General features: G+C 49.7%; 2 protein-coding genes across 6 annotated transcripts in view; one reads left to right on the top strand and one right to left on the bottom strand.

Annotated features, from left to right (window-relative positions):
* Positions 1-6,075, bottom strand: part of VRK3 (VRK serine/threonine kinase 3) — a 31,741-nt gene extending 25,666 nt beyond the window's left edge. The window contains exons 1-3 of one of the 3 annotated variants that reach the window (XM_044256822.1): positions 5,840-6,075; positions 4,621-4,683; positions 2,172-2,311 (exon numbers count right to left, since the gene is read on the bottom strand). In XM_044256822.1, the coding sequence (XP_044112757.1) occupies positions 2,172-2,310 (139 nt within the window). In that variant the 5' untranslated portion in view covers position 2,311; positions 4,621-4,683; positions 5,840-6,075. The other 2 variants (XM_044256820.1, XM_044256821.1) reach the window with 2 other exon arrangements.
* A 76-nt stretch (positions 6,076-6,151) lies between these two features.
* On the top strand, positions 6,152-18,994 carry ZNF473 (zinc finger protein 473). 3 transcript variants are annotated; one of them, XM_044256818.1, is made up of 5 exons: positions 6,152-6,536; positions 7,339-7,423; positions 13,091-13,214; positions 14,994-15,083; positions 16,287-18,994. In XM_044256818.1, exons 3-5 carry the CDS (start codon positions 13,118-13,120, stop codon positions 18,866-18,868), a joined length of 2,769 nt encoding a protein of 922 aa, XP_044112753.1. In that variant the 5' UTR covers positions 6,152-6,536; positions 7,339-7,423; positions 13,091-13,117; the 3' UTR covers positions 18,869-18,994. The 3 variants fall into 3 exon arrangements, with proteins under 3 accessions (XP_044112753.1, XP_044112752.1, XP_044112754.1); XM_044256817.1 differs by having other exon boundaries at positions 7,307-7,423; XM_044256819.1 differs by lacking the exon at positions 7,339-7,423.
* Positions 18,995-22,356: the final 3,362 nt, after the last annotated feature.

The raw sequence follows: 22,356 nt of genomic DNA, 5'->3' as shown, positions 1-22,356 counted from the left end.
AGCCCAACGTGGGGCTTGATCCCAGGACTCTGGGATCATGACCTGAGCTGAAGGCAGAGGCCTTAACCCACTGAGCCACCCAGGCACCCCTCTTCTTCTTCTTCTTTTTTTTTTTTTTTGAAAGAGAAAGCATGAGTACGAGTGGGAGGAGGGGCAGAGGGAGAGAGAATAGAATCTTAAGCAGGCTTCTCATGCAGTATGGAGCCTGACACAGGGCTCCATCTCAAGACTCTGTGATTGTGACCTGAGCCAAAATCAAGCGTCAGACACTTAACTGACTGAGCCACTCAGGCGCCCCCACTTTCCACAGAGATCTTTTCAAAATGCAAATCATATTGTATCTCTCACTTGGTAGAAACCCGCCACAGCTCCCGACTACATCAGTGATTACTAAGCTCCTTACCCAGGGTCTACAGAGCCCTGCCTATCTACCCCCAGTCAAGATGTCCGCCTTTATTTTTCCTACATGCATGGCTCCCCCCCACCACATGGCCTTTCCCTTTACCGTGCCCCAGTGTGTGGAACTTTCATGACTCCCTCAACTCAACCCCACTCTTCACTTAGCTAATTTTTATCACCCCTTGGTTTGGGCTCAAATGTGACCCAAAAGTGAGGCTTTTCCAGACACCCCCCCCCCAGAAACAAAATTCTTTTCAGTGGGTTCCATGATCCATCCATTTCCCTTCCATTATTATATGCTCTCCTGGTAGTTGCTTATTCAATGTCTGTTTGCCTTACTGACTTTCAAAAGCTCTGAGAAACCAGACACCTGGTACGTATTGTGTGTGTTACTACCTGTCTGGGACAGACAGCACCTAGGTACACAGAAGGCGGTCCAGGTGAATGAATAATGAACCGAGTCCTAGGTTGGCATTAGAGAAGGCCGTGGTTAAAACTCAGGCTCTGGGGGCACCACTGGTTAAGCATCTGACTCTTGGCTTCGGCTCAGGTCATGATCTCAGGGTTGTGAGATCGAGCCCCAAGTCGGGCTCTGTGCTCAGAACAGAGTCTGCTTGAGATTCTCTCTCCCTCTGCCCCTCTTGCTCATGCTTGTGCACTCTCTCTCTCTCTCTCTCTCTCTCACACTTTCTGAAATAAATAAATCTTAAAAAACAAAAAACCAGAAGCAAAACCAAACCCTCAGACTCTGAACTCAGGTGAAGGTAAATACTGTCAGCAACTGTCTGGAATGCAGACACGACACCGGAGATGAGAAGCCATCTTCAAAACTCAAGGCAATAAGCATGGGGGAAACCCTTCTGTTCAGAATGTCTGAACAGAAAGACGGGGAGAGCCTGGGTCCCTATGGCATCAGGGGACCCCATTCCTCCACTGGACTGGTCCCTGAAGACTTTTTTAATATGAAAAGTAAACCCATTCATTAAAAAAAACACACACAGAAAAAAACTCTTAAGGAAGTATTTTTCTGTTACTTGCAGCCAAATGCAATCTCAAATGATAAAATGATGCCGACTTCCTTCTGTGGCCTTCAGACAAGCTCGCTCGCTTTGATTTCTCAAGGCAGGATATGTTTGGGCTTGCCACTGGCCAGGACCTACTGCTGATATTTCACTCATTCAGTCCATCAATTTGTGAGATTTCTCAGCACCCAACTCTGCCAGGTCCAGAGAGGTAGGGCACTGAGAGGTAGGGGACGGACGGGGCAGGGTGGTGGCTCAGGAGGTGGCAGAAGTGGGCAACGATTTTGAAGGGAGAATGGCCAAGATTTGCTGGAGAGCTGAAGTCGCGGGATGGGAGAGAAAGAGGACTGAAGGATGGTGACTGCAGGGTCTGGTCTGGGAAACCGATTACACGGTTGCCAGGTATACCGTGATGCAAAGTCTACAGAAGGGACAGATGGGTGGGTGAGAGTCACATCAGGAGCTCAGCCCTGGGCATGTGTGGACACACAACAGGTGCAGCGGGCGAATACATACACATATGAATTTGGATTTCAGGGGAGGAGTTCAAACTGGAGACAGAAATGTGTGAGTTGTCAACTTTAACGGGGCCAATCAGATGCCAAGAAACTGAGTGTAGACTGAGCCTGAGTCAGCTCTGGGCCAGGCAGCTCTGGGATCAATGCAGCATCAGACAGGCTGCAAAGGTGACTGTCCTCCCTCCCTAAATGCACGCACACACGCATCATCCCTTGAAGGCCTGGTTCTTACCTCGGAAGGATGATGTACGCGGTCTGACAAAGGTCTGGGACCCTTCATGCTCTGCTAAGGACAAAGGTTTTCCACAGTAGGGGCAGAATTTGAATGAGGCTTCAATACTTTTGCCACAGTCTGGACAGAAGGTGAACATGCTAGAAAACAAGAAGTGGAGGGAGGGAACAGGAAGCTGAAGGCAAAAACCAAACGCACCACCAGTGAGTCGTCACCTGCGCTTCCTGTGGTTACCAGACTGGAAAAGGGAGGAAAGTTATCCTGTTGGAGCAGACTGTCTTAGGAAGTGGCCACTTTGGAAATGAATTCCTGGCCGCTGGATTCAGCCTCCAGCCTCCCGCCTCCAGCCTCCAGCCACTCCTCTCTCCCTTGTGGCCTGGGTGGGGGTGGTGGGGGTGGTGGATGGGGGGGTGGTGGTGGTGAAAAGCAGAAAAATGCAACATGATCATGCCTCTGAGTCAACGGACGTCATGTAGGAGCTCTGCTCCAGGAGTGGGAGCACGGAGGGTTTTCTGCCATCATCTGTGATGTTCATTTCTTGGAACCCACGACAGGGGTGGGAGAGAAGGTGAAAGCTGGCCAATCACCCACATGCTCCCCTACACTTCTCGGACACAAAACCCCCACCCCGAGCAGATTGGGGCCACGTGACTAGTTCTGGCCAATGGCATGTGAGTGGAAGTCACTTCCACGCTGAGGCTGTGAAAAGCTGGAGTTCCTTCTCCGTCCACCAGCCCGCAGCTTGGAGACCTCTGGGGGTGGCATGCTCCGGGGGGTATAGCTGCAGAATGGAGGAGGGTGGCCTGGTCCACATTGGAATCTCAGGATCAGCAAATAAACTTATGCCACATGAAGCCACCAGGGCTTTAGTGTTGGTTAGAGCTATGTAGTGGGTCTCATCCTGATGTACTTAGTGAGACACTGGATTTCATAGCACTGTCCTCCAGGCCTTGCCTGTCTCTGGAATATTCCCTAAAACTTGTCAAAATCAAGACCAAAATCACACATAGAGCCCACTACAAAGGAGGACAGGGCAGGAGTATTCATTTGCTTGGGCTACCCTCCCTAAACACCACTCCCTGGGTGGTTTCAAGGACAGGAATTAATTTTCTCAGAATTTTTGAGGCTAAAAGTCTAATATCAAGGTGTGAGAATGGGGTGCCTAGGGGGCTTGGTCTGTTACATGTCTGACTCTTAGTTTCCACTCAGGTCATGATCTCAGGTCCTAAGATTGAGTCCCACAGCCCTGCTGAGAACAGGGCCTGGCCTACGGAAAGCTTTTTATGGTAGTGGATGTTACTACTGTATCACGCCCTGTGTCCAACTTATATTTCAGTTGTTAATGTTTCCATTTTTCCCCTTCTCTGTCCATAAGTCCTGAGCCTCGCAGGCCTCCCCACTTCCTCTTGGTGCTGACTTATGGAATTCTAGTGCTTGCCCTTGAAAACCCTATGCCATCCAGACAGTGAACGAAAGAAATCTCAGCAAGAGGGGACAAGGGTTCCTCTTCCTGTTGGTCTGCAGAAAAGCAGAAACCATTTTTTTCCTGTAGGAAAGAGTTGCCCTTCCTTCATTTCACACAAACAAGTGGTATACGACACCAGACACCAAAGACTGTTACCAAGTATCCTTTAGCCTCCACGAAACCTGTAATTCTGACTGGTTGTGTCACTTGATAATTTGTTGTCCTCAATCATGACATTTAAAAGGACATCTCTACCTTCTCGAAGGTACAAATACTGGTGAGTATTTTTGTTAAGCTGGAGAAGTCACCTCCACTTCCCCTTTCTCCTTTTAGGCCACAACAAACCTGAAGCCTTGGTGTTGACATCAGAGCCACAAGATCAAGATTGCCTAGAGGGTGGCTACCCTAAGGAGCTGTTCCAGACTTTGTTTTTAGTGAGAAAATTGTATTTGGGTTAAGCCACCGAGATTTGGGGGCTGCTGCTACTGCAGCATAGTCTAGCCTCAACAGACTAGCATACTAGAACTTTACTAGGTTACTTATGAAATGAGAAATATGAAAATACGGGCATGCCTGGGTGGCTCAGTTGGTGAAGCAGCTGCCTTCGGCTCAGGTCATGATCAAGGGGTCCTGGGACTGAATCCTGGAACAGGCTCCCTGCTCAGTGGGGAGTCTGCTTCTCCTGCCCCCTCTGCCCCCACCCCTGCTAAAGCTCTCTCTAAAAAATATAAAAATTAAAAAAAATGAAAATCCATGGCATTTTTAAGTGGCTTTGCTTTACGTGGAATTTTCCCCCGTGCCAAGTGCCTTGGTTAAAGATGGCCTCTAGGGCGGGGCAAAAGTCTAACTCAGTGACCCTGCCATGCCCATGATAACCTTCCTCCTGGGAGTGAAGTCTGAGAGCAGCAACATGGAGGAGATGGAATAGTAGCAGGTGTTGATGGGGAAAAGGCCTTAAGGGGCATGTCCCTGAAGGGATGGTACCTTTAAGGGGTCACCGTCTGGCCCTCAGATTCACTGGGCTGGCAACTCCATCTTAACAGTATCCTGTAAGTGAATGAAAGTGGAGAGGTTGACTCAGGCCCACTTCACATAAAGTGGAAGATAATGGTTAGTTTTTATTGATCATTGGCAACATAGCCAGCATGTGCTAAGTTCATTCATTCATTCAGTAATCATTCACTTGAACTCCTGATATGTGCTGACCACTGGGATACAGCAGCAAAGGCAACAAACAGACTCCTGACTGGAGAAAGCTCACATTCTAGTGGCAGAAGGGGACATAAATAAACAAATGAGCAAGAGTTTAATAGGTCAGATGAATTTAGTGCTATAGAAAACGCTCAAGAAATATGGATGGAAGAAGGGAGTTTCCAAGTGAAGTCACCAGTTGAAGATCACATGGCTAGGACTTAAACCCAAGGCTCCAACACTCAGGGGTCTTTATCATTCATTCACCCATTTATTTTATTTATTCAACAATATTTACTGAACATCTCTGTGTTAAGAATTACGTCCATCGGGGCACCTGGGTAGCTCCGTGGGTTAAGCCTCTGCCTTCGGCTCAGGTCATGATCTCAGGGTTCTGGGATCAAGCCCTGCATGGGGCTCTCTGCTCAGCAGGGAGCCTGCTTCCCCCTCTCTCTGCCTGCCTCTCTGCCTACTTGTGATCATCTCTGTGTCAAATAAATAAAATCTTAAAAAAAAAAAAAAAGAATTGCTTCCGTCCTGGCATGTTCTCAGCCACAGCACAGCAGAAGAGCTAAAGGCTGGATTCCACCTCCCCGCAGGAGGGACAGGTGTCGAGATAACCGGGATTCGCCTAGGCCCCGCCCTCAAAAGAAACCAGGGATGACGTAGTGCCAAGAAGGGGCACCTGTCAAACTCCTCACTAGCTCCGCCCACCTCGGTCGTAGTCACGACCACCAAGAGTCAACAAGTGGCTTTCAGGGGTCGCAAGGGCAGGGCAGTTATCCCGGCCACCAGAAGTTTCTTTCATCCAGACCCCTGCCCCCGGGGACTCTGTCTTCCACAAAGGATGGTGCAGACGGCATAGGCACCACTACTGGACTGCGGTCAGTGGATCGGGAGACCTCCCCCTGCTCCGCCTCACCTTCCCCTCACCTCTGGACTCCGTGACCGGGATAGGGAGCCAGACAACTGCGGCCAAATTCTCCTACCCTTCCCAAAGAGTAGGACTTACCTTAGCCGTCCTACGCAAACTTCCGGATGGCCGAAAGCGCTGCGCGCGCATCCTCCACCCGGAGGGAGGTCAGCTCCCGCGCAGGCGCTGCTGACAACCAGATGGCCCCCGGGCTATGCCGGGGAGAGATTATTTCCTCATCGTTCACCCCCATTCCACCCTCTTTTGGAAGTTTCCTGGTCTATTGCGCATGTGCTAATCTGGAGCCAATGATAAGGAGGGATGAAGCATGAGGCATCTCTCCGCCTATCAGAGAAAGGCCATATTATCATTTTCCCGCCTCAACTCCGCCCCTTACGTCCAAGCGTCTTTTCAGGAACTGCCCTCTCAACGCGTTCCCAGGGCAATCCTCGGTCGCCTTCAGGCCCGAGTGCGCTGATTAGGTGGTCCTTCAACAGTGTAAAAACTGAACTACAATACCCACAGGCCACCTAGCCCCGATTTTGTTTCTATTCTATTTCCCAGAGTGCTCAGCGGAACCTCTAAGGCCAAGAAGCGGGGGAAGACTAGGGAAGGAGCTCGCACAGTGTTCTGGGAAACGGAGTCTTTGAGCCGGTGCGGAGTCTCCTCGGTGGAGTAGTTTGAGGAAATTCACGCGGCGGCGGAAGTGGTTATGAGACGCGAGTGAGAGGAGTTGGGTCGGCGTTTCCCTCCAGGCGGGAGTCGCATCTGTTAATCCGGCGGAGCAGTCTTTTAGGTGAGGAGACCCCTTGGGTGGTGTTGCTGAGTACTCCGGACGCTTGGGCGTTCAGTCCTTCCTGAAGGGTGACGGAACCATCACGGGCGATTTCGGCAAAGTCTTGGACGGTAAGGTGTCTAGGTAGGGTCTTGAAGGCTGTCGTTTCAGAGCCTGCTCTGGGTCGGGCTCTCGCTGACGGAGCCCTTGAGAGGAGCGGTTAAATTTTTTTTTTTTTTAAAGATTTTATTTATTTATTTGACAGAGAGAAATCACAAGTAGTCGGAGAGGCAGGCAGAGAGAGAGAGAGAGAGAGAGGGAAGCAGGCTCCCTGCTGAGCAGAGAGCCCGATGCGGGACTCGATCCTAGGACCCTGAGATCATGAGCTGAGCTGAAGGCAGCGGCTTAACCCACTGAGCCACCCAGGCGCCCTAAATTTTTATTTTACTCTTGATTGAGGAGTCTGAGGCCGAAGGAGGAGTTGAGTTGCCCAAAGTTGAAGCGGGGCAGATCTCGAGGGACGAATGAATGGGAGTTCTTCAGGAGGTCGCTCCGCTACACATTTGAGCGCGCCTCCTGCGTGCCAGGCGCCGCGCTGTTCTCGGATTTCCTCCTGGGATCTCTGCAACTGTGGCAAGGGCATCTCCTCGCTTTTAATCGGCTCCCTTGGAAGCGTCTCGGGAATCACAATTTTTCAGAGCTTAGAAAGTTAATAGGGTGCATATTTCATAGTTAGGTATACCCCAGAGGGATCTGGGACAATTTTGGAAATTGATTATTTCTGCTGGGAGACTTTGTCCCAGTTCCCTTATCCCCCCTGCAGCTCTGCCAGTGGGGAACGTGGAGGAAAAGGAGAGGGAGCTTGAACGAGACCTCCAGCTGCTGGGCCCTAGTTGGCTGTGACTGTGGTGAGTTGAGGGCCCCTCCATCCTAATTGGTCATCCCCAGAGCTTGCACAGCTGGCCTGCCTTTATTCTGGGCTCATTTTCCTCTGGTGGCCCCCAAGTGATTCTCTTGTTATACTGTCACTCCCCTGTGGATCCCTTCCAGGAATCCTTGCTGCTTATAAGATGAAATCCACATTTCTCAGCACGATCCTGTGTGATCTGAGTCCCACCCCCTTACAGCATCTTCTCTGCTTCCCTGTGTAACCAAAACTCCCTTCTAAACTTCCTTCTTGGCCTGGTGGTAAAATGTTCCACTGTACTTTCCAGATTCCCAGCCTCTGCTCTGGCTCCACCCTCTGTCAGAATACCCTGCCCGCTGTCAGGGTGTCTTCCACAGCCTTCAAGACACAGCTCAATCCCTGCACCTTCTCTGGGCATCAGCTTTCCCCAGCTCTGCTCTGCTCTCCCTTAGCACCCCCTGCTGTCTCCCTGCCACACAGGCCCACCTGGATGTGGTTGTCCCTGCCCCTGTCCGGCAGCCCCACCACACACGGTGCTCCTTGGGGACAGGTACTGATTGGGACTCACCTCTGGGCCCCCAGGGACCAGCACAGGCCTGGTACACGGGAATTCTTGATGTGTTGCTTGAATGATGAATGAAAACCTTCCTCTCCCTGGTAAATACCTGCTTATCCTTAACGGCCCAACTTGAATATCTCACCCAATTAGGAAGCTTTCCCTGACTCCAAGGCAATGTTCTCATACCCTTTTCCGGCCACAGCCCTGGATACTGCCCTCTGTCACAGCCCTGTCATCTCCTTATGCTCACTATCAGCATCCCTGAGTGTCCCCTCCAGGTCAGGTACCGGGTCTGACACCTCTATGCCTCCAGCCTTCTCAGAGGGTTCTGGCACACAAGAGAAATGACTGTTGAAGGAATGAATGCATGCTCTCACCTTGTCACCGTCCAGTATAAAACTCTTCGTGGCTCCCTAGTGCCCCATGGATCAAGGCCAGGGTCTTCCCACATCCTCCATCACCATTTCAGGGGTGCTGCTGTCCCTCAAGGTCGAGGAGTCCAGGAAAGGAACTACTTGGGACTCTCTAATCGGGCGCCTGCTGAGAAAATCTCTTTGGCTAACCCCTTCCAACAGGGTAGAGATACCAACAGTTTCAGCTACAAATAAAAGAACACTTGACTCAACCCAGTTTAAACAGCCAGCAGATTCTAGCGCACATAACTGGAAAGGCCAGCGCGGGTGCTGGCTTGATCCGCCAGCTCACCCGGTGTGATCAGGACCCAGTTTATTGTTGCCATCTCTGAACCCCACTTTCTGTCGTCTCCGGCCTTGTCCCAAAACAGCTGCCCGGACTGCATGCCTCCACGTGCCTCCTATGAGTAGGCTTTGTTCCAGGCGCTGTATCTACACACTAGGGAACTGGCTGATGTGGTCCCTGCCATCCTGTAGCTCACATGTTATGGGGGGGTGTGGTGAGAGCGGGTCTGTTTGCGAGGGCTGCTGTAACAAACTGCCTTCAACAACAGAAATTTATTGTCTTAGTTCTGGACGCTAGAAGTCTAAGTCACGGTGTCAGCAGGGCTCCTTTGTTTTGGAGGCTGTGGGGGAGAATCCCTTCCATGCCTCTTGCAGCTTCTAGAGGGGCCTGTGTTCCCTTGACTCGAGGTCCCATCCCTCTGACCTCTGCATCCGTCATCACCTTGCCTTCTCCCTCCTTTGACTCCTGCCCCTCATAAGGATATTAGTCCTGACACTTAGGGCCCACATTGGTCATCTGGAAGAACCTCCCCTTCTTAGGACCCTTTACAGGTGTGTCCTTTTTGCCATACAAAGTAATAGCCGTGAGTTCTGGGGATTAGAACATGGATGTCTTTAGGGGATCATTATGTCTAATGACATAATGTCATTATGTAAAAGGGTAAAAGGGTATCTCAAACTTAACTTGTACCAAACCAAACTCAGACTCTGCCCTGAAACCTGCTTCTCTCACATCTCCAGAAGCTACAACTCTGTCCTTCCAGCTGCTCAGGCTAAAATCTTAGCGATGTCTGGGTCCCTCTCTTTCACTTGCTATATTTGATCTCTTGGGAAGTGTCAGCACCGTCATCAAAATGCTACATCTTACCCTCCCCCATTCCTGCCTCATTTCTCACCTGGATCATGAAATTTGTCCTTTTGCTTGTCTCGCTGCCTCTGCCCTTCCACCTTTGAACATTTTCCAGGAGGAGGAACCTGTTGAGAATATGCTTCATTAATATGCTTAATTTTTGAGAAATCTTTCTGTTGTATTTTTTAAATTTAATTTAATTTTTAAATTTATTTTATTTATTTTTATTTTTATTTTTATTTTTTTAAGTAGGCTTTACACCCAGCATGGAGCCCAACATGGGGCCTGGACTCATGACCCTGAAAGCAAGACCTGAATTGAGATCAAGAGTTAGATGCTCAACCGACTGAGCCACCAATGTGTCCCGAAACCTGTGTTGTAAAATAAAGCACAAATGCAGAAATGCACGTCAAATGAATGACTTAGTGAAGGGAAACACCAACCGGGTTAAGAGTGAGATCTTGGCCATCCTGGAGGCCCTCAGTGGGCTATATCCCAGCCCTCTTGTGTCCCCATAAATAACCTGACTTTTGTAGTCATCATTTCCTTTAGAGAAGTTGGTGTGGGGGGGAGGTGGGGAGAGGCAGAGGGAGAAAGAGAATCTCAAGCAGACCCCATGCCCAGCACGAAGCCCAATGCTGGACTCCATCCCACCACCCTGAGATCATGACCTGAGTTCAAATCAAGACCAGACACCCAACCCACTGAGCCACCGAGGTGCTCCTTCCTTCTGGTTTTTTGAACAATGTTTTATCACCCAAATGCATGTCCCTTTTGCCCCATCTCTTTTTTTAATGCTTTTTTTGGGGGGGGGTTCTTAACATACAGGTTCCTCCTCTGTCCTGTTCTTAGTAGTTTGTCCATTGGAGAACCAGGGCTGTTTGGTCTGTAGAATTTCTCCCAGTCTGGTTTTTTATTTTTTATTTTTTATTTTTTTTGCTGGTTACATACTTTTGCTGCCATTCAGCACGCTCTCAGTTGGTGGGTGGATTCAGAGGCTTGATCAGTCTCAGCTAATCCTTTTGGCAGAACTTGGGGAGGCCCACAATGTCTGGTTCTCTCTTTCTATGATCCTGGCAGACACCCTTATGCTCTCATCTCTGCATTCCTCACGGCTTGTGAGATGGTGGTGCTCTAATTCCCTCGTTCCTTTTCATTAGTTGGAATACTCTTATAAAAAGATAGCTCCCTGGCGGCGCCTGGGTGGCTGAGTTGGTTAGGCGTCTGACTCTTGGTTTCAGCTCAGGTCATGATCTCAGGGTTGTGAGATCATGCCCTGCATTGGACTCTGCCCTAGCGTGGAGTCTGCTTGAGATTCTCTCTCTCCCTATCCTTTGGCCCCTCCCCCACTGCGTACACACACACTCTCTCTCTCTCTTAAAAAAAAAAGATACCCCCTTTCATCTTCTATTTGGTAACCCACTGGTATAGTTCGTATAGCAGAGGTGGGATAAATGCTTGATTCTTTCCTCTTATTTACCAATTTTCAATATAAGATCAGTTCCTTACTATCATCCTCTGAAGATGAGCATTTTTTTTAACATACTCATGTGTGTGTGTTGACTGTTAATTCTTAAGAGTTTTACAAAGCATTTTCCACAAATATCAGTAGGACTCACCCAGATTAAATCCCATAAGGACTAGACTTCTCTGCTGGGTGCCTGGCATGAGGCAGGCTTGGAGCAGGTGTGCAGTGGTCCCTGGCTGATGGGTGCTGCTGTGCAGACAGGCCTCGGCTCGCTGCATCCCCATAGCAGCTGTATTTTAGAGATGAGGAAACCAGGCCTTAGAGATATGGAGTAACAAGATCCCACGGTTCATAAATAGCAGAACCAGAATTGGATCTGGGGGTCTGACAGACTACAGAGTCATGCCTCTAACTGGTTGGCGTCCTAGGGTCACGCCGATGGGGCTCTTGTTCCTTTGCCCCCACTTAGAGAATGTGTGACTTTGGGCAGGTGAATCTGATTCTCTGGGTCTCAGTCTTTTGTAAATGGGATAATCCAGCCTTCAAGGAGGTGGTGAATGAGGACTCCTGGATGAGACATGTGATGGGGATGGAGAGGCATGGAACTGTCCTTTGGTTCCTTTGCTTGGGTCCTTCCTACGTGGTAGGAGGACTCGGTCGCTTCTTGGAGTAGCCCTGTGCCATGGGGCTCATTAGTCCCATTTTACTAATGAGGTAGGAATCAGGGTTCAGAAGGGGCATATGACTTACTTGCCAGTGGTCATCCACAGGGGAAGGTAGTGGGGCCAAGTGCCAAGCCCAGCTAGAGACTCAGGTTCCATTCTCAGGTCAAACATCCCTGTAGGGGCACCTGGGTGGTGTAGTCGGTTAAGCTTCCGACTCTTGGTTTCGGCTCAGCTCATGATCTCAGGGTCATGGGACTGAGCAAGGGGACAGAGTTGGGATGCCTGGGTGGCTCGGTCGGTTAAGCCGCTGCCTTCGGCTCAGGTCGTGATCCCTGGGTCCTGGAATCCTGTCCCGCATCGGGCTCCTTGCTCAGTGGGGAGCCCGTTTCTCTCTCTGCCTCTGCCTGCCATTCTGTCTGCTTGTGCTCTCTGACAAATGCCTGGGTGGCTCAGTTGATTAGGCAGCTGCCTTCGGCTCAGGTCATGATCCCGGGGTCCTGGGATCGAGTCCCACATCGGGCTCCTTGCTCGGCAGGGAGCCTGCTTCTCCCTCTGCCTCTGCCTGCCTCTTTGCCTGCCTGTGCTCGCTCACTCTCTCTCCCTCTGTCTCTGACAAATTAAAAAAAAAAAAATCTTAAATGAATAAAATCTTAAAAAAAATAAAGGGAACAGTTTCCAGTTCTGCAAGACTAAGTAAGTTCTGATGATGGCCTCATAATGTGAGCGTTTAATGCCACTGGACGAAGTGGCACTTTGCTGTTGTGGGGTTTTTTTTTGTTTTTGTTTTTGTTTTGTTTGTTGTTGTTGTTTTTTACCAATTAAAAAAGGAAAAAACCACCACTGAGATGTTAGACAAATCTGCATTCAGACTTTGAATATGGTCTAGGTAGTCAGTGATTAAGGAGTTCTTTTGTAAATATTTAAGTATTCACAGGGGAAATCAGATCCTGCCTGGGATTCATTTTCAAATATTTTGCTCCCCCTCCCCCCAAAACCTTTAATGAACAAAATAGACCAATCTTATCAGGGGTTGAAGTTGGGTTATAGGTACATGGAGGTCTATCACCTGCAAATCTCTACTTCTGTATTTGTTTGAAAATTTCCATAAGAACTTAAAATCTTGAATGAACACTCAAAGCAAGAGCCCCAGAATGAACACTCAAAAGCAAAAGTAGATTTAAGCAACAGGCAGCTTTAAGTGGATTTAAGTCCTGCCTGTGTGACCTTGAGGGGATCTCACGTCCCCTCTCTAAGACTCCATATCTCACCTATAAAATATGGGGACGCCCCAGTCCCTTAAGTCTCAGGCTTTTCAGAAGATGATTTTTGTTAAAGGCCTGGTATGTTGACAGCGGGGTGCATGGAGTGAGCCACTGGGTCCCTCCCTGACTCCAGTCCCAGTGTCACTGATGGCGTGTCACATTTCAGGAATTTGCACCTCTTGGGGATGCAGCCATGGACTTCACCTTGGACTGGGAGCACCTAGGGCTGGACCAGGGGGACCTGTTCTGGGACACAGCGCTGGACAACTACCAGAACATTTTCCTTCTAAGTGAGTATCCCCTCCAGCTCTGGGGGCCCAGTCACTGCCCTACCCAGTGGCTCCTGTCCCCCAGGATAAACTCCCAGCTCCTGAGCACCAAAGAACAAGCATGATGTGGCCCAACATTGCTCAGCCGGGTGGTTCTGGCCACAACCCCCACTCCGGGGACATTGGCAATGCCCTTGCTGATTGTCGGCCCTTGGGAATGGTGGGTGGGCCCAGGCTCACTGCCACACGTCCTGGAATGCAAGGACAGTCCCGACAGCCGAGGATTATCCAACCCCAAATGTCAGGAGGTTGAGAGACCCTGACTGGCCTCCATCTGCCCCTCTGGCCTCGTCAGCACTTTCCTCTTTGTCCTTGTTGAGCTGACACACAGGGTCCTTGCATCTGCCTTCCCCTCTGCTAGACTCATCCCCTTGCTGCCCCCAGGATGGCCTGTGAGGAAGTCCTTCTCTGTCTTCTGCTCTGCTCGCCCACCCCCCCTGCACTTGCTAACTGCTCCCCTGATGCTTTGTTTCCCGCAGCTGGGACGGGTGTTCCCCGAGGGCGGGAGGACTCAAAATGTAGTTATAATCCTAGCCACGACATGGGACAGAGAAAGGACCCAGCACAGGCGGCCCAGGGGAAACCAGAGCCAGCTCCCAGAGCCCTCTTTCTGTGGACTCCCACAGGATGCTTACCGAGGTGACAGCACCTGTGAAATGTCTACCAGGAAACGCGTGTTAAGGAGACCCAGCTCCCATAGTCTTTATTTGGGGGCTGGTCACAGACACGCCCTCTGCCTGGAACATGACGGGATTCTAGATTCCCAGCAGGAGAGCAGGAGTTCAGCATGACCATGGAGGCACAGCTCATCTTGGTTCGGGAGATCGGGCACCCTCCTCCAGTCCAGGTTCCCAGACACCAGCCACGGGCCAGCCTTGCAGATTTTCTCTCAGCTCCGCTCGATGTGTGTGACACAAGCAGCTTGGCTCAGACCTCCGCGTCTTCTGTTTTTAAAGTAGGGCCCCCGGTAAAGGCATGTTTCCCTTGACTTCCCCATGTGCTTGTGTGCATGTCTGAGTGCCGTACTAGCTTCCTCTGGTTGCTCCTGCCACGGACACCACAGTGAGACAGTTCTTACAGTTCTGGAGGTTGGAAGTACAAAACGGGTCTGACGGGACGAAGACCAGGGTGTTGTCAGGGCTCGATCCTCTGGGAGGCTCCAGGGAAGGGTGTTTCTTTGCCCCTTTTCAGCTTCTAGAGGCACCTGCATTGCTTGGCTCATGGCCCTTTCATTTCAAACCAGGAGGGGCTTTTCCTCCACTGTAGTATGGTCCCCCTTGGTATTACGACTCTGCTCCCTTCCTTGAACAGTCTGCAGAGAGCAGAGCACGGGGCCGACTGATCCATGGGAACCCGGCATGTTCCATCCTGGCCCGGCCCACGGAGGCCTCGGGTGATGTGCACTCCCTGGTGAATGTGGGAGCCACGGATGGCGGTGTAAGTACAAGCCTCTCTCTACCTGGCAGACCGCTCATTCCTCAAGAGCTGCGGCAGGTCCTTTGTATCCCCAGCCTCGGCTGTCACAGCTCTGATCGCCCTGGATTGTGACTGGTCCCTCCTCCACCGGACTGGGAACCCAGCAGGGGAGGTATCCCTGGAGTCACTCAGTGCTATGTCTGGCCCTCAGGAGCAGTATGCTGAATAAAGCACTGGCTGGGCAAGACAGCCAGAAGGTTCCCACTTTGTAGCCGGCTGGCCCTCCATGTCCTGGTGGATGACAGTGCTCTTCTCTGCCTGCAGACCCCTCCAAACCCAAACTGACCTCCCAGCAAGATGGCGCCGAAGAGCAGAAGGTGCTGGAGAGAGAAAGTGCAGAATCAGCGGGCCCCAGTGAGTGGGCAGGGACGGGAGGGCAGTGGGCCTGTGGGACTTGACCCTTTGTGTGCCACCCACCTTTGGAACTTCCAGCAGACCCAGAACATTTACCCAGACATCTTGACCCTGGGCTGATGAGTGTCGCTTTGCTGTGTGCTGGCTTCTGTCCGCTTGTCCTGATGGGTTGGGACCCTCCCTCTGCAGACCTGTCTTGTCTCCGTCTCCATCATTCTTCAGCATGTGGCTGGTCTGGTGGCTTTCTTTTGTTCCTTCTTTGGTCCTTTCAGGCCCTGAGTTAGTCTGTCCACCTTTCTGCCGTGTGCCCCTTGACCCCTGCAAACCCCGAGTCTGTTTCACCCCTCTTTGTATAGGTCTGCCCCACAGGGCATGGTGGGTGGCTGCATCTGGGAATAAGCAAGCCCAGCTCTAGATGCAGCCCCAAACATTTGTTTGGGTCTCCCCTAGGCCACAGCTTCTTTGGAGGGGGGCAGGTTAGGCATTGAGGCTGTTAGCCTCGTTGAGATGTCCCCAGTGGGAAAAGGCAGAGGCAGGGGCCTTGTCTGGGGCACAGAAGGCTTTTCTCGTGGTCACATCATTCATATAAGAAGGGCCCCTGAATCAGAGACCACAGGGTAGTGGCCGCATGGCTCAATCTGGGCCTCCACCACCCAGTCAGGATGCAGCTCTGATCTTGGCTCACTACTCATGAGCTTGTGAGCTCAGACCCTCTGTAGCCTCCTTTTGAGTGCACCAGTGTTTGTACATAGGTGACTGGCCCAGGCACAGAATCCCAGTACCTTAACAATATACGCTGTTTCCAAGCATGTGTAGCCGTGACTTTGCCAACCACATCTGTCCTCCAGCAGTAATAACTGTACTGCATTATTATCATCTGTATCTCCTACCCCTTCTCGAGGAAGCAGGCCATAGCCGATGGGGGTGGTGGCAGAGACTATCTGCTGAGAGACTCCTGTTCCCAGGGGAGACCTCGTGGCTGCCCAGTTCCCCACTTAACTGTCCTGGAAGTGGGCTCTTTATTTCCTGCGATGCCAGTTCTAGCCAGGTCACCACTTTGACCCCTTCTCCTTCATTGCCTTGAGGACAGGCTTACCGGGGAGCCATCACTCGTTCTCCCTCTTGTCTGTGTTTTCACCCTGCAGCTCCTGACATTTTTTACCCCAGGGAATGGGAGACATTTGCATTTTACCTCTCTTTCAGACCCGGCTGAGGTCAAGAACTGTCTTCTGAGCCAAGACTTCTTGGAAGAAGGACTCTCCCAGGAGATCGTGGAGACGTTTTCCAAGGATGGCCTCTGGAACTCCATTTGTGGGAAAGCCTGTGTAGGCGAGAGTTGGTTAGATAGTTTCCTAGGAGATCCAGAAAGTTTTCTGAGGTCTGACTTTGTTACCAACAAGGAAAGTCCCATAGAAGGCAGGAGTCATGATCTCAAGGGAGACCTCGGTCCTGAGTCCCTCCTTTCCACAGGAGAGGATTCTGTGATACACAATCTTCCTGAAAAGAGCCCGGCACCAGCTACATCTCTGGAACATGGGAATGACTTTGGCTGTGACTTAGACCAGAGCCGACAGGAGACTGTCCAGGAAGAGGAGAAACTGTATAAATGTAGTGAATGTGGGAAGAGCTTTGGCCAGAGTTACCACCTTATCCAGCACTGGATTATTCATACTAGAGAGAAACCCACTGTGCATCAAGAGTATGAGGAAGGTTTCAGCCAGAGTTCTTGCCTCTTTGTGCCTCTGATGACTCATACAGGCTACAAATCCCACATGTCTACCAAGTACGGGAAGACTTCCAGTCAGAATATACACCACCTGTGGCATCAGAAAAATCACACTGGAGAAAAACCACCTAAGAATGAAGATGGTGACCAGCCGTTGGATCTCAGCTTACAGCCTGCTGAGCATCAGAAAACCCACACAGGGAGTCAGTCCTACAGATGCAGTGAGTGTGGCAAGAGTTTCAGCCGAACCTTTCACCTTACGCAGCATCAGAAGATCCACACCCGGAAACGCTATGAATGTGCCAAATGCAAGGCAACCTTCAACTTCTGTAAATATCTCCTCCGACACCAGAAAATCCATACTGCAAACACTCCCTCTGAGTGTCAGGAGTGTGGGAAGGTCTTTAGGCGGAGCTTGCTGCTCGCCAAACACCAGTCTGTTCACACTGGAGAAAAGCCTTACAAGTGTGATCAGTGTGGGAAACCCTTCAGGAATATCTCAACCCTAAAGATCCACCAGAGGGTTCACAGTGGAGAGAAGCCTTACAAATGCAATGAGTGTGGGAAAGCCTTCTACCGGAACACTCACCTTAATGAACATCAGAGGATTCACACTGGTTACCGGCCTTACAAATGTCACAAATGCATCAAGAGTTTCAGCCGGCCCTCCCACCTGATTCGACATCAGTCCATCCATGCCACAGAAAAGCCCTACAGCTGTGCTAAATGCAAGGAAACTTTCAGCCACAATGAACACCTTGTCCAACATCAGAAAATGCACAGTGTGGAGACCCCTTATGAATGTCAGGAGTGTGGTGAGCACTTCATCTGCAGCTCCACCCTAAATTGCCACCAGACTGTTCACACCAGAGAAAAACAAGAACTTGGGGAGAGCGGGAGGATCTTGAATCAGGACTCAGAGCAGAGGGAGCAAACAAGGATAGGCGAGAAGCACTTTAAATGTAACAAATGTGAGAAAACCTTTAGCCGCAGCAAATACCTGACTCAACACAAGAGGGTTCACACCAGGGTGAAGCCCTTTGAGTGTAACCAGTGTGGAAAAGCCTTTGGCCAAAGTACACAGCTCATTCGCCACCAGAGCATCCACTCTGGGGCAAGGCAGTATGAATGTGGGAACTGTGGGAAGGCCTTCATCCACAGCACTTCCCTCACCAAACATCAGTCTGTCCATAAGAGTGAGCACCCCTTTAAATGTAATGAATGTGGAAAGACCTTCAGTGAGAGCGCACATCTTTCAGAACATTGGTTAATCCACACTACAGAGAAACTCTTCCAGTTTAACAAGTGCGACAAAGCCTTTGCCCACAGTAACTACCTTACTGAGGATCAGAGAGGTCATGCTAGAAAGAAGTCCTTTGAGTGTAACAAATGTGGAAAATCAATCCATCAGAGCTCATGCCTTTCTAAGCATCAGAGAGATCACACAGGTGAGAAACCCCATAAATGCCCAGACTGTGGGAAAACCTTCAGCCTGGGTGCTCAACTCACTCAACATCAGAGAGTTCACACCGGAGAAAAGCCTTATGTTTGTCAGGAATGCGGGAAAGCCTTTAGCCAGAGCTCATGCCTTTCTGTTCACCAGCGAGTTCACACCGGAGAAAAGCCTTATGTTTGTCAGGAATGCGGGAAAGCCTTCAGGCAGCGCTCGTGCCTTTCTGTTCACCAGAGAATTCACACTGGAGAAAAGCCTTATGTTTGTCAGGAATGTGGGAAAGCCTTCAGCCAGAGCTCATGCCTTTCTGTTCACCAGAGAATTCACACTGGGGAGAAGCCTTATGTGTGTGCTGAATGTGGGAAAGCCTTTGCTCAGAAAGCAAATCTGATGCAGCATGAGAGAATTCACACTGGGGAGAAGCCTTATGCCTGTAGGATATGTGGGAAAGCCTTTGGCCTCAGTGCCCATCTCAGTCAGCACCAGAGGGTTCACACCCAAGAGAAACTAGCAGTGTCAACCTTGTCAGCCCTTTGCTGCAGGTCTCAGCAGACATTAGCAAGTTCACACTTACAGGTAACAAGGAGTTTAGAAAGTAACAAGTAGCAATACTTCCTACTACTGGGTGGCAGCAAAGCCCCAGACATCTGAACACAGTTCACCTGAGTCCTAAAGTTGAAATCACATTGTAAGCTCCCTGCCCCCAAATAAATACATCTCTTTACCTTTAAAGAGTGATTAGAAAATTTGTACACAAGTTTCATGAAAACACAGTAGTTGAGAACATGGGAATTCAGAGGTAGAGACAGTTGGCTGATTGAAATCTCAGCTCTGACACCTGCTACCTGAGTGATCCTGGGAGAGTCATGGGACCTCCTAGGGCCTCAGCATCCTCATCTGTAAAATGGGCACAAGACCTACCTCAGAGGGCTGTTGTGAGGATAAATAAATAGATGTAAATAAGCACTTTGAACTGAGTAGCCACCAAATGTGAGCTACAAGTACTTATGAGATACAATGAAAAAAATATATATATAGCAATCCTCTATTTACTGCAATTAATGTTCTTGCTAATACTATGTGGTGGCTTTTATTTTTTTTTAAAGATATTTATTTATTTACTTGTGAGAGAGCATGAGCAGGGAGCCCAACCTGAAATTCGATTCTAGGACCCCGAGATCATGACCTGAGCCAAAGGTAGATGCCCAAATAACTGAGCCACCCAGTTGTGCCTCATTTTTTTTAAAAGACTTTACTTTTAAGTAGTATCTATACCCAATGTGGGGCTCAAACTCACCACCCTGAGACAAAGAGCCATATTCTCTTCTGATTGAGCCAGTTAGGTGCCCTTGTGTCACTCGTTTTTTTTTTTTTTTTTTAAGATAGTTTTTTTTTTTTTAAAGATTTTATTTATTTTAGAGAGACTGAGTGGGAGGGCGAGGAAGAGAGAATCTGAAGCAGACTCCACACTGACTATAGAGCCTGATGCAGGGCTTGATCCCACAACCCCAAGATCACAATCTGAGCCAAAACTGATGGTCAACTAGTTGTGCCATCCAGGTGCCCCATATAGCTTTCATTTTAAAAAGTTTTCTCCAACATGGCCCTGGCTAAATTTAGTTCCCAAAACCCAGCACCTTGCTCTTTTCTTTAAAAAAAAGTCTAGGCTTTTCCTTCCCTTTGCTCTGTCGTACTTTCTTAACTAAACCACAGAAGCTAAGAAGAGCATGTAAACTAACACCAAATAGCTAGAACTTTCCACTATTCTAACCTCCCAAACCTCCCACTCAGAAGGACACCCTCCCACATATACATGTCACCTCTTCCCATAATTCCCTTCCCTCATTTAAAGTTGGTTATACAGTATGAGACCCAGTTTGCTGTGGGAGTTAGTGGTACTGGAAGCAGTAGGATTCATTTGGGAAAGCTGCATTGTATATTGCCACATGGTTCACAGAAGATGTGCTTGATGGTAGAAATTGTGGTATATGGAAATGACAGCTAGAATGTTCCTCATGTACCATTTGTTCAAGCCAGGTGCTTTGTCAGGCTCCAGGGTAGGGAATACCAATGTGGTAAGCCCTGCTCTGGCCTTGAAACTTCTGGAATCAAAGGGAAGTGGATGGCCCCATTTCCACAGAGAGGTACCATTCATTTACAAGTGACATCTTAAAATGCCACATTGCCTCATGTCACAGCAAGTTCTGGGACCATGGAGGAGTGCTAGAGAGCCCAGAGAGGACACCATTCTTCCTGTTGGAACTTCAGGTCAGCTGCTTGCCAGGCCTGTTCTACAGCTGAAACACGTGAAACCACACAGCTCCCTCTTGATGACACCTTCTCAGCTCTGGGTTTTTGTGTCCCACCCTCTGAGTGACCAGTGACAGGTTTCCTGAAGCACAAACAGAATCTAATGAAGACACTGACACTTTGGGTATCTTTCATGTTTTTGACGCTAAAAAGCTTAGGAGTATGTGCTCTTGAGCTTTTTAAACCTTGCACCTTGCAATGTTCTGGTTGATTGTTATTGTTGAAACTGAGAACGGACTGGCTGACCACTGGGCCCACACCACAGTGGGGAACATACTAATTTTCAAATGGCCAGAACAGCGAGCTCGCTGCATGTGGTCCCCACCCTCCGATCACTGTGTAGTCTCTGCAGTGGGCCTGTTCTCTACCAAAGGGGCAGCACAGAGGCAGGAACTTGAACTGATGAGTATGTTCAATGAGAGTTTTGACACTAGAGAGAGAGGGCAGAGGTCCTGTGGAAAATTGGCAGTCATGCTTGGGGGCAGACTCTGTAACTACTGACCTGTATTGCTGTGGGCCAGTGTGGAAGTGCCCTTCATGTGTGTGTGTTGGTTCTCTGATTAAAGTTTTGTCTAAAAGTGTTGGTTTCTTCTTTCAGCCTGGTGCCATGTACCTTACCAGATGCTGGGCACACAAGGGCCCCCATGCCAGCCAAGTGCTTATGTACTGGAGGAGAAAGGCTTCTAAGGGTGAAAACTGCCCCTTGAGAGGGGATGGTTATGTCTGTTTCTCCAAGTGTGGGTGGGGCATGGCCACCAGGGAGCCACACAATTTCCGCTGGTCCTCAGATACATTATCAGACCACACTTCCTTCTAGTGCGATCCTGACTGAGGAGGAAACATGGACTACGAGTCGTTCACTCCTCTCTATTTACAAAGTTACAAATAGGCCTCAGGCTCAGGCAACCACTGCAGCTACAAATTAATTTTTTCCCCTCAGCATTTTAGTTCCTTTCTCCCCCTTTTTCCTTTACTAACAAGAGATACTAGTTTCCCACTCATGGCAATATAGAAAGTCGTCCTTAAAAATAAACCGGTTTAGGGGCGCCTGGGTGGCGTGGGTAAGGGCCTGACTCTTGATTTTGGCTCAAGTCACGATCTCAGGGTTCTGAGATCAAGCCCGTGTCAAGCTCCATGCTCACAGCCATGACTCATTACAGCAAAATCATGCAGAGCAAAATCAGCAAAGGGATAAGGCCCATGGGGTGAAGTCCAGGGGAGACCAGTGCCAGCTTCCAGAATCCTCTCCCCATGGAGCCACACAAGTCACATTAATTCCGCCAGCAGAGAGGTGCGACAATGCGTGTGGAATGTTCTCTACCAGGGATGCTCAGTAGAGACCCAGTCATTGCCAGAGTTTGTACCGGGGGCTGGTCCTCTAGATGCCCTTGGCCTGGGATGCACCAAAATTAGAGACTCCCAGAAGGAAAGCAGATGTTCAGCAGCAACCAAAATTAAAAAGTCACCTATTGTGTGATTCCACTTATATGAAACTTCCAGAATAGGTAAATCCATAGAGACAGAAAGCAGATAAGTGGCTGCCAGGGGCAGGGTTGTGGAGAATGGGGAATAAATGCTTAATAGGAAGGGGGTCTCCTTTTGGGGTGATGTAAATGTCTCAGATCTAGATAGTGGGGATGGTTGCATAACAGCATGGGCTGTGTGCCCCACAGAGCAAAGGTGACCCAAAAAACTCAGTATAAAAATAATAACAAGGCCAAACACCCAGGCGTGACCCCTGCACTCTTAAGGACACAAAAATAAGTGTAAGTTTGTTGTTAGGG

The sequence above is a fragment of the Neovison vison genome, chromosome 7 (genome assembly GCF_020171115.1).
Source record: "Neovison vison isolate M4711 chromosome 7, ASM_NN_V1, whole genome shotgun sequence".
In the NCBI taxonomy this organism is placed as follows: Eukaryota; Metazoa; Chordata; class Mammalia; order Carnivora; family Mustelidae; genus Neogale; species Neogale vison.
The sequence above is the reverse complement of the archived record's forward strand: the minus strand, read 5'-3'. Positions and strand labels throughout refer to the sequence as shown.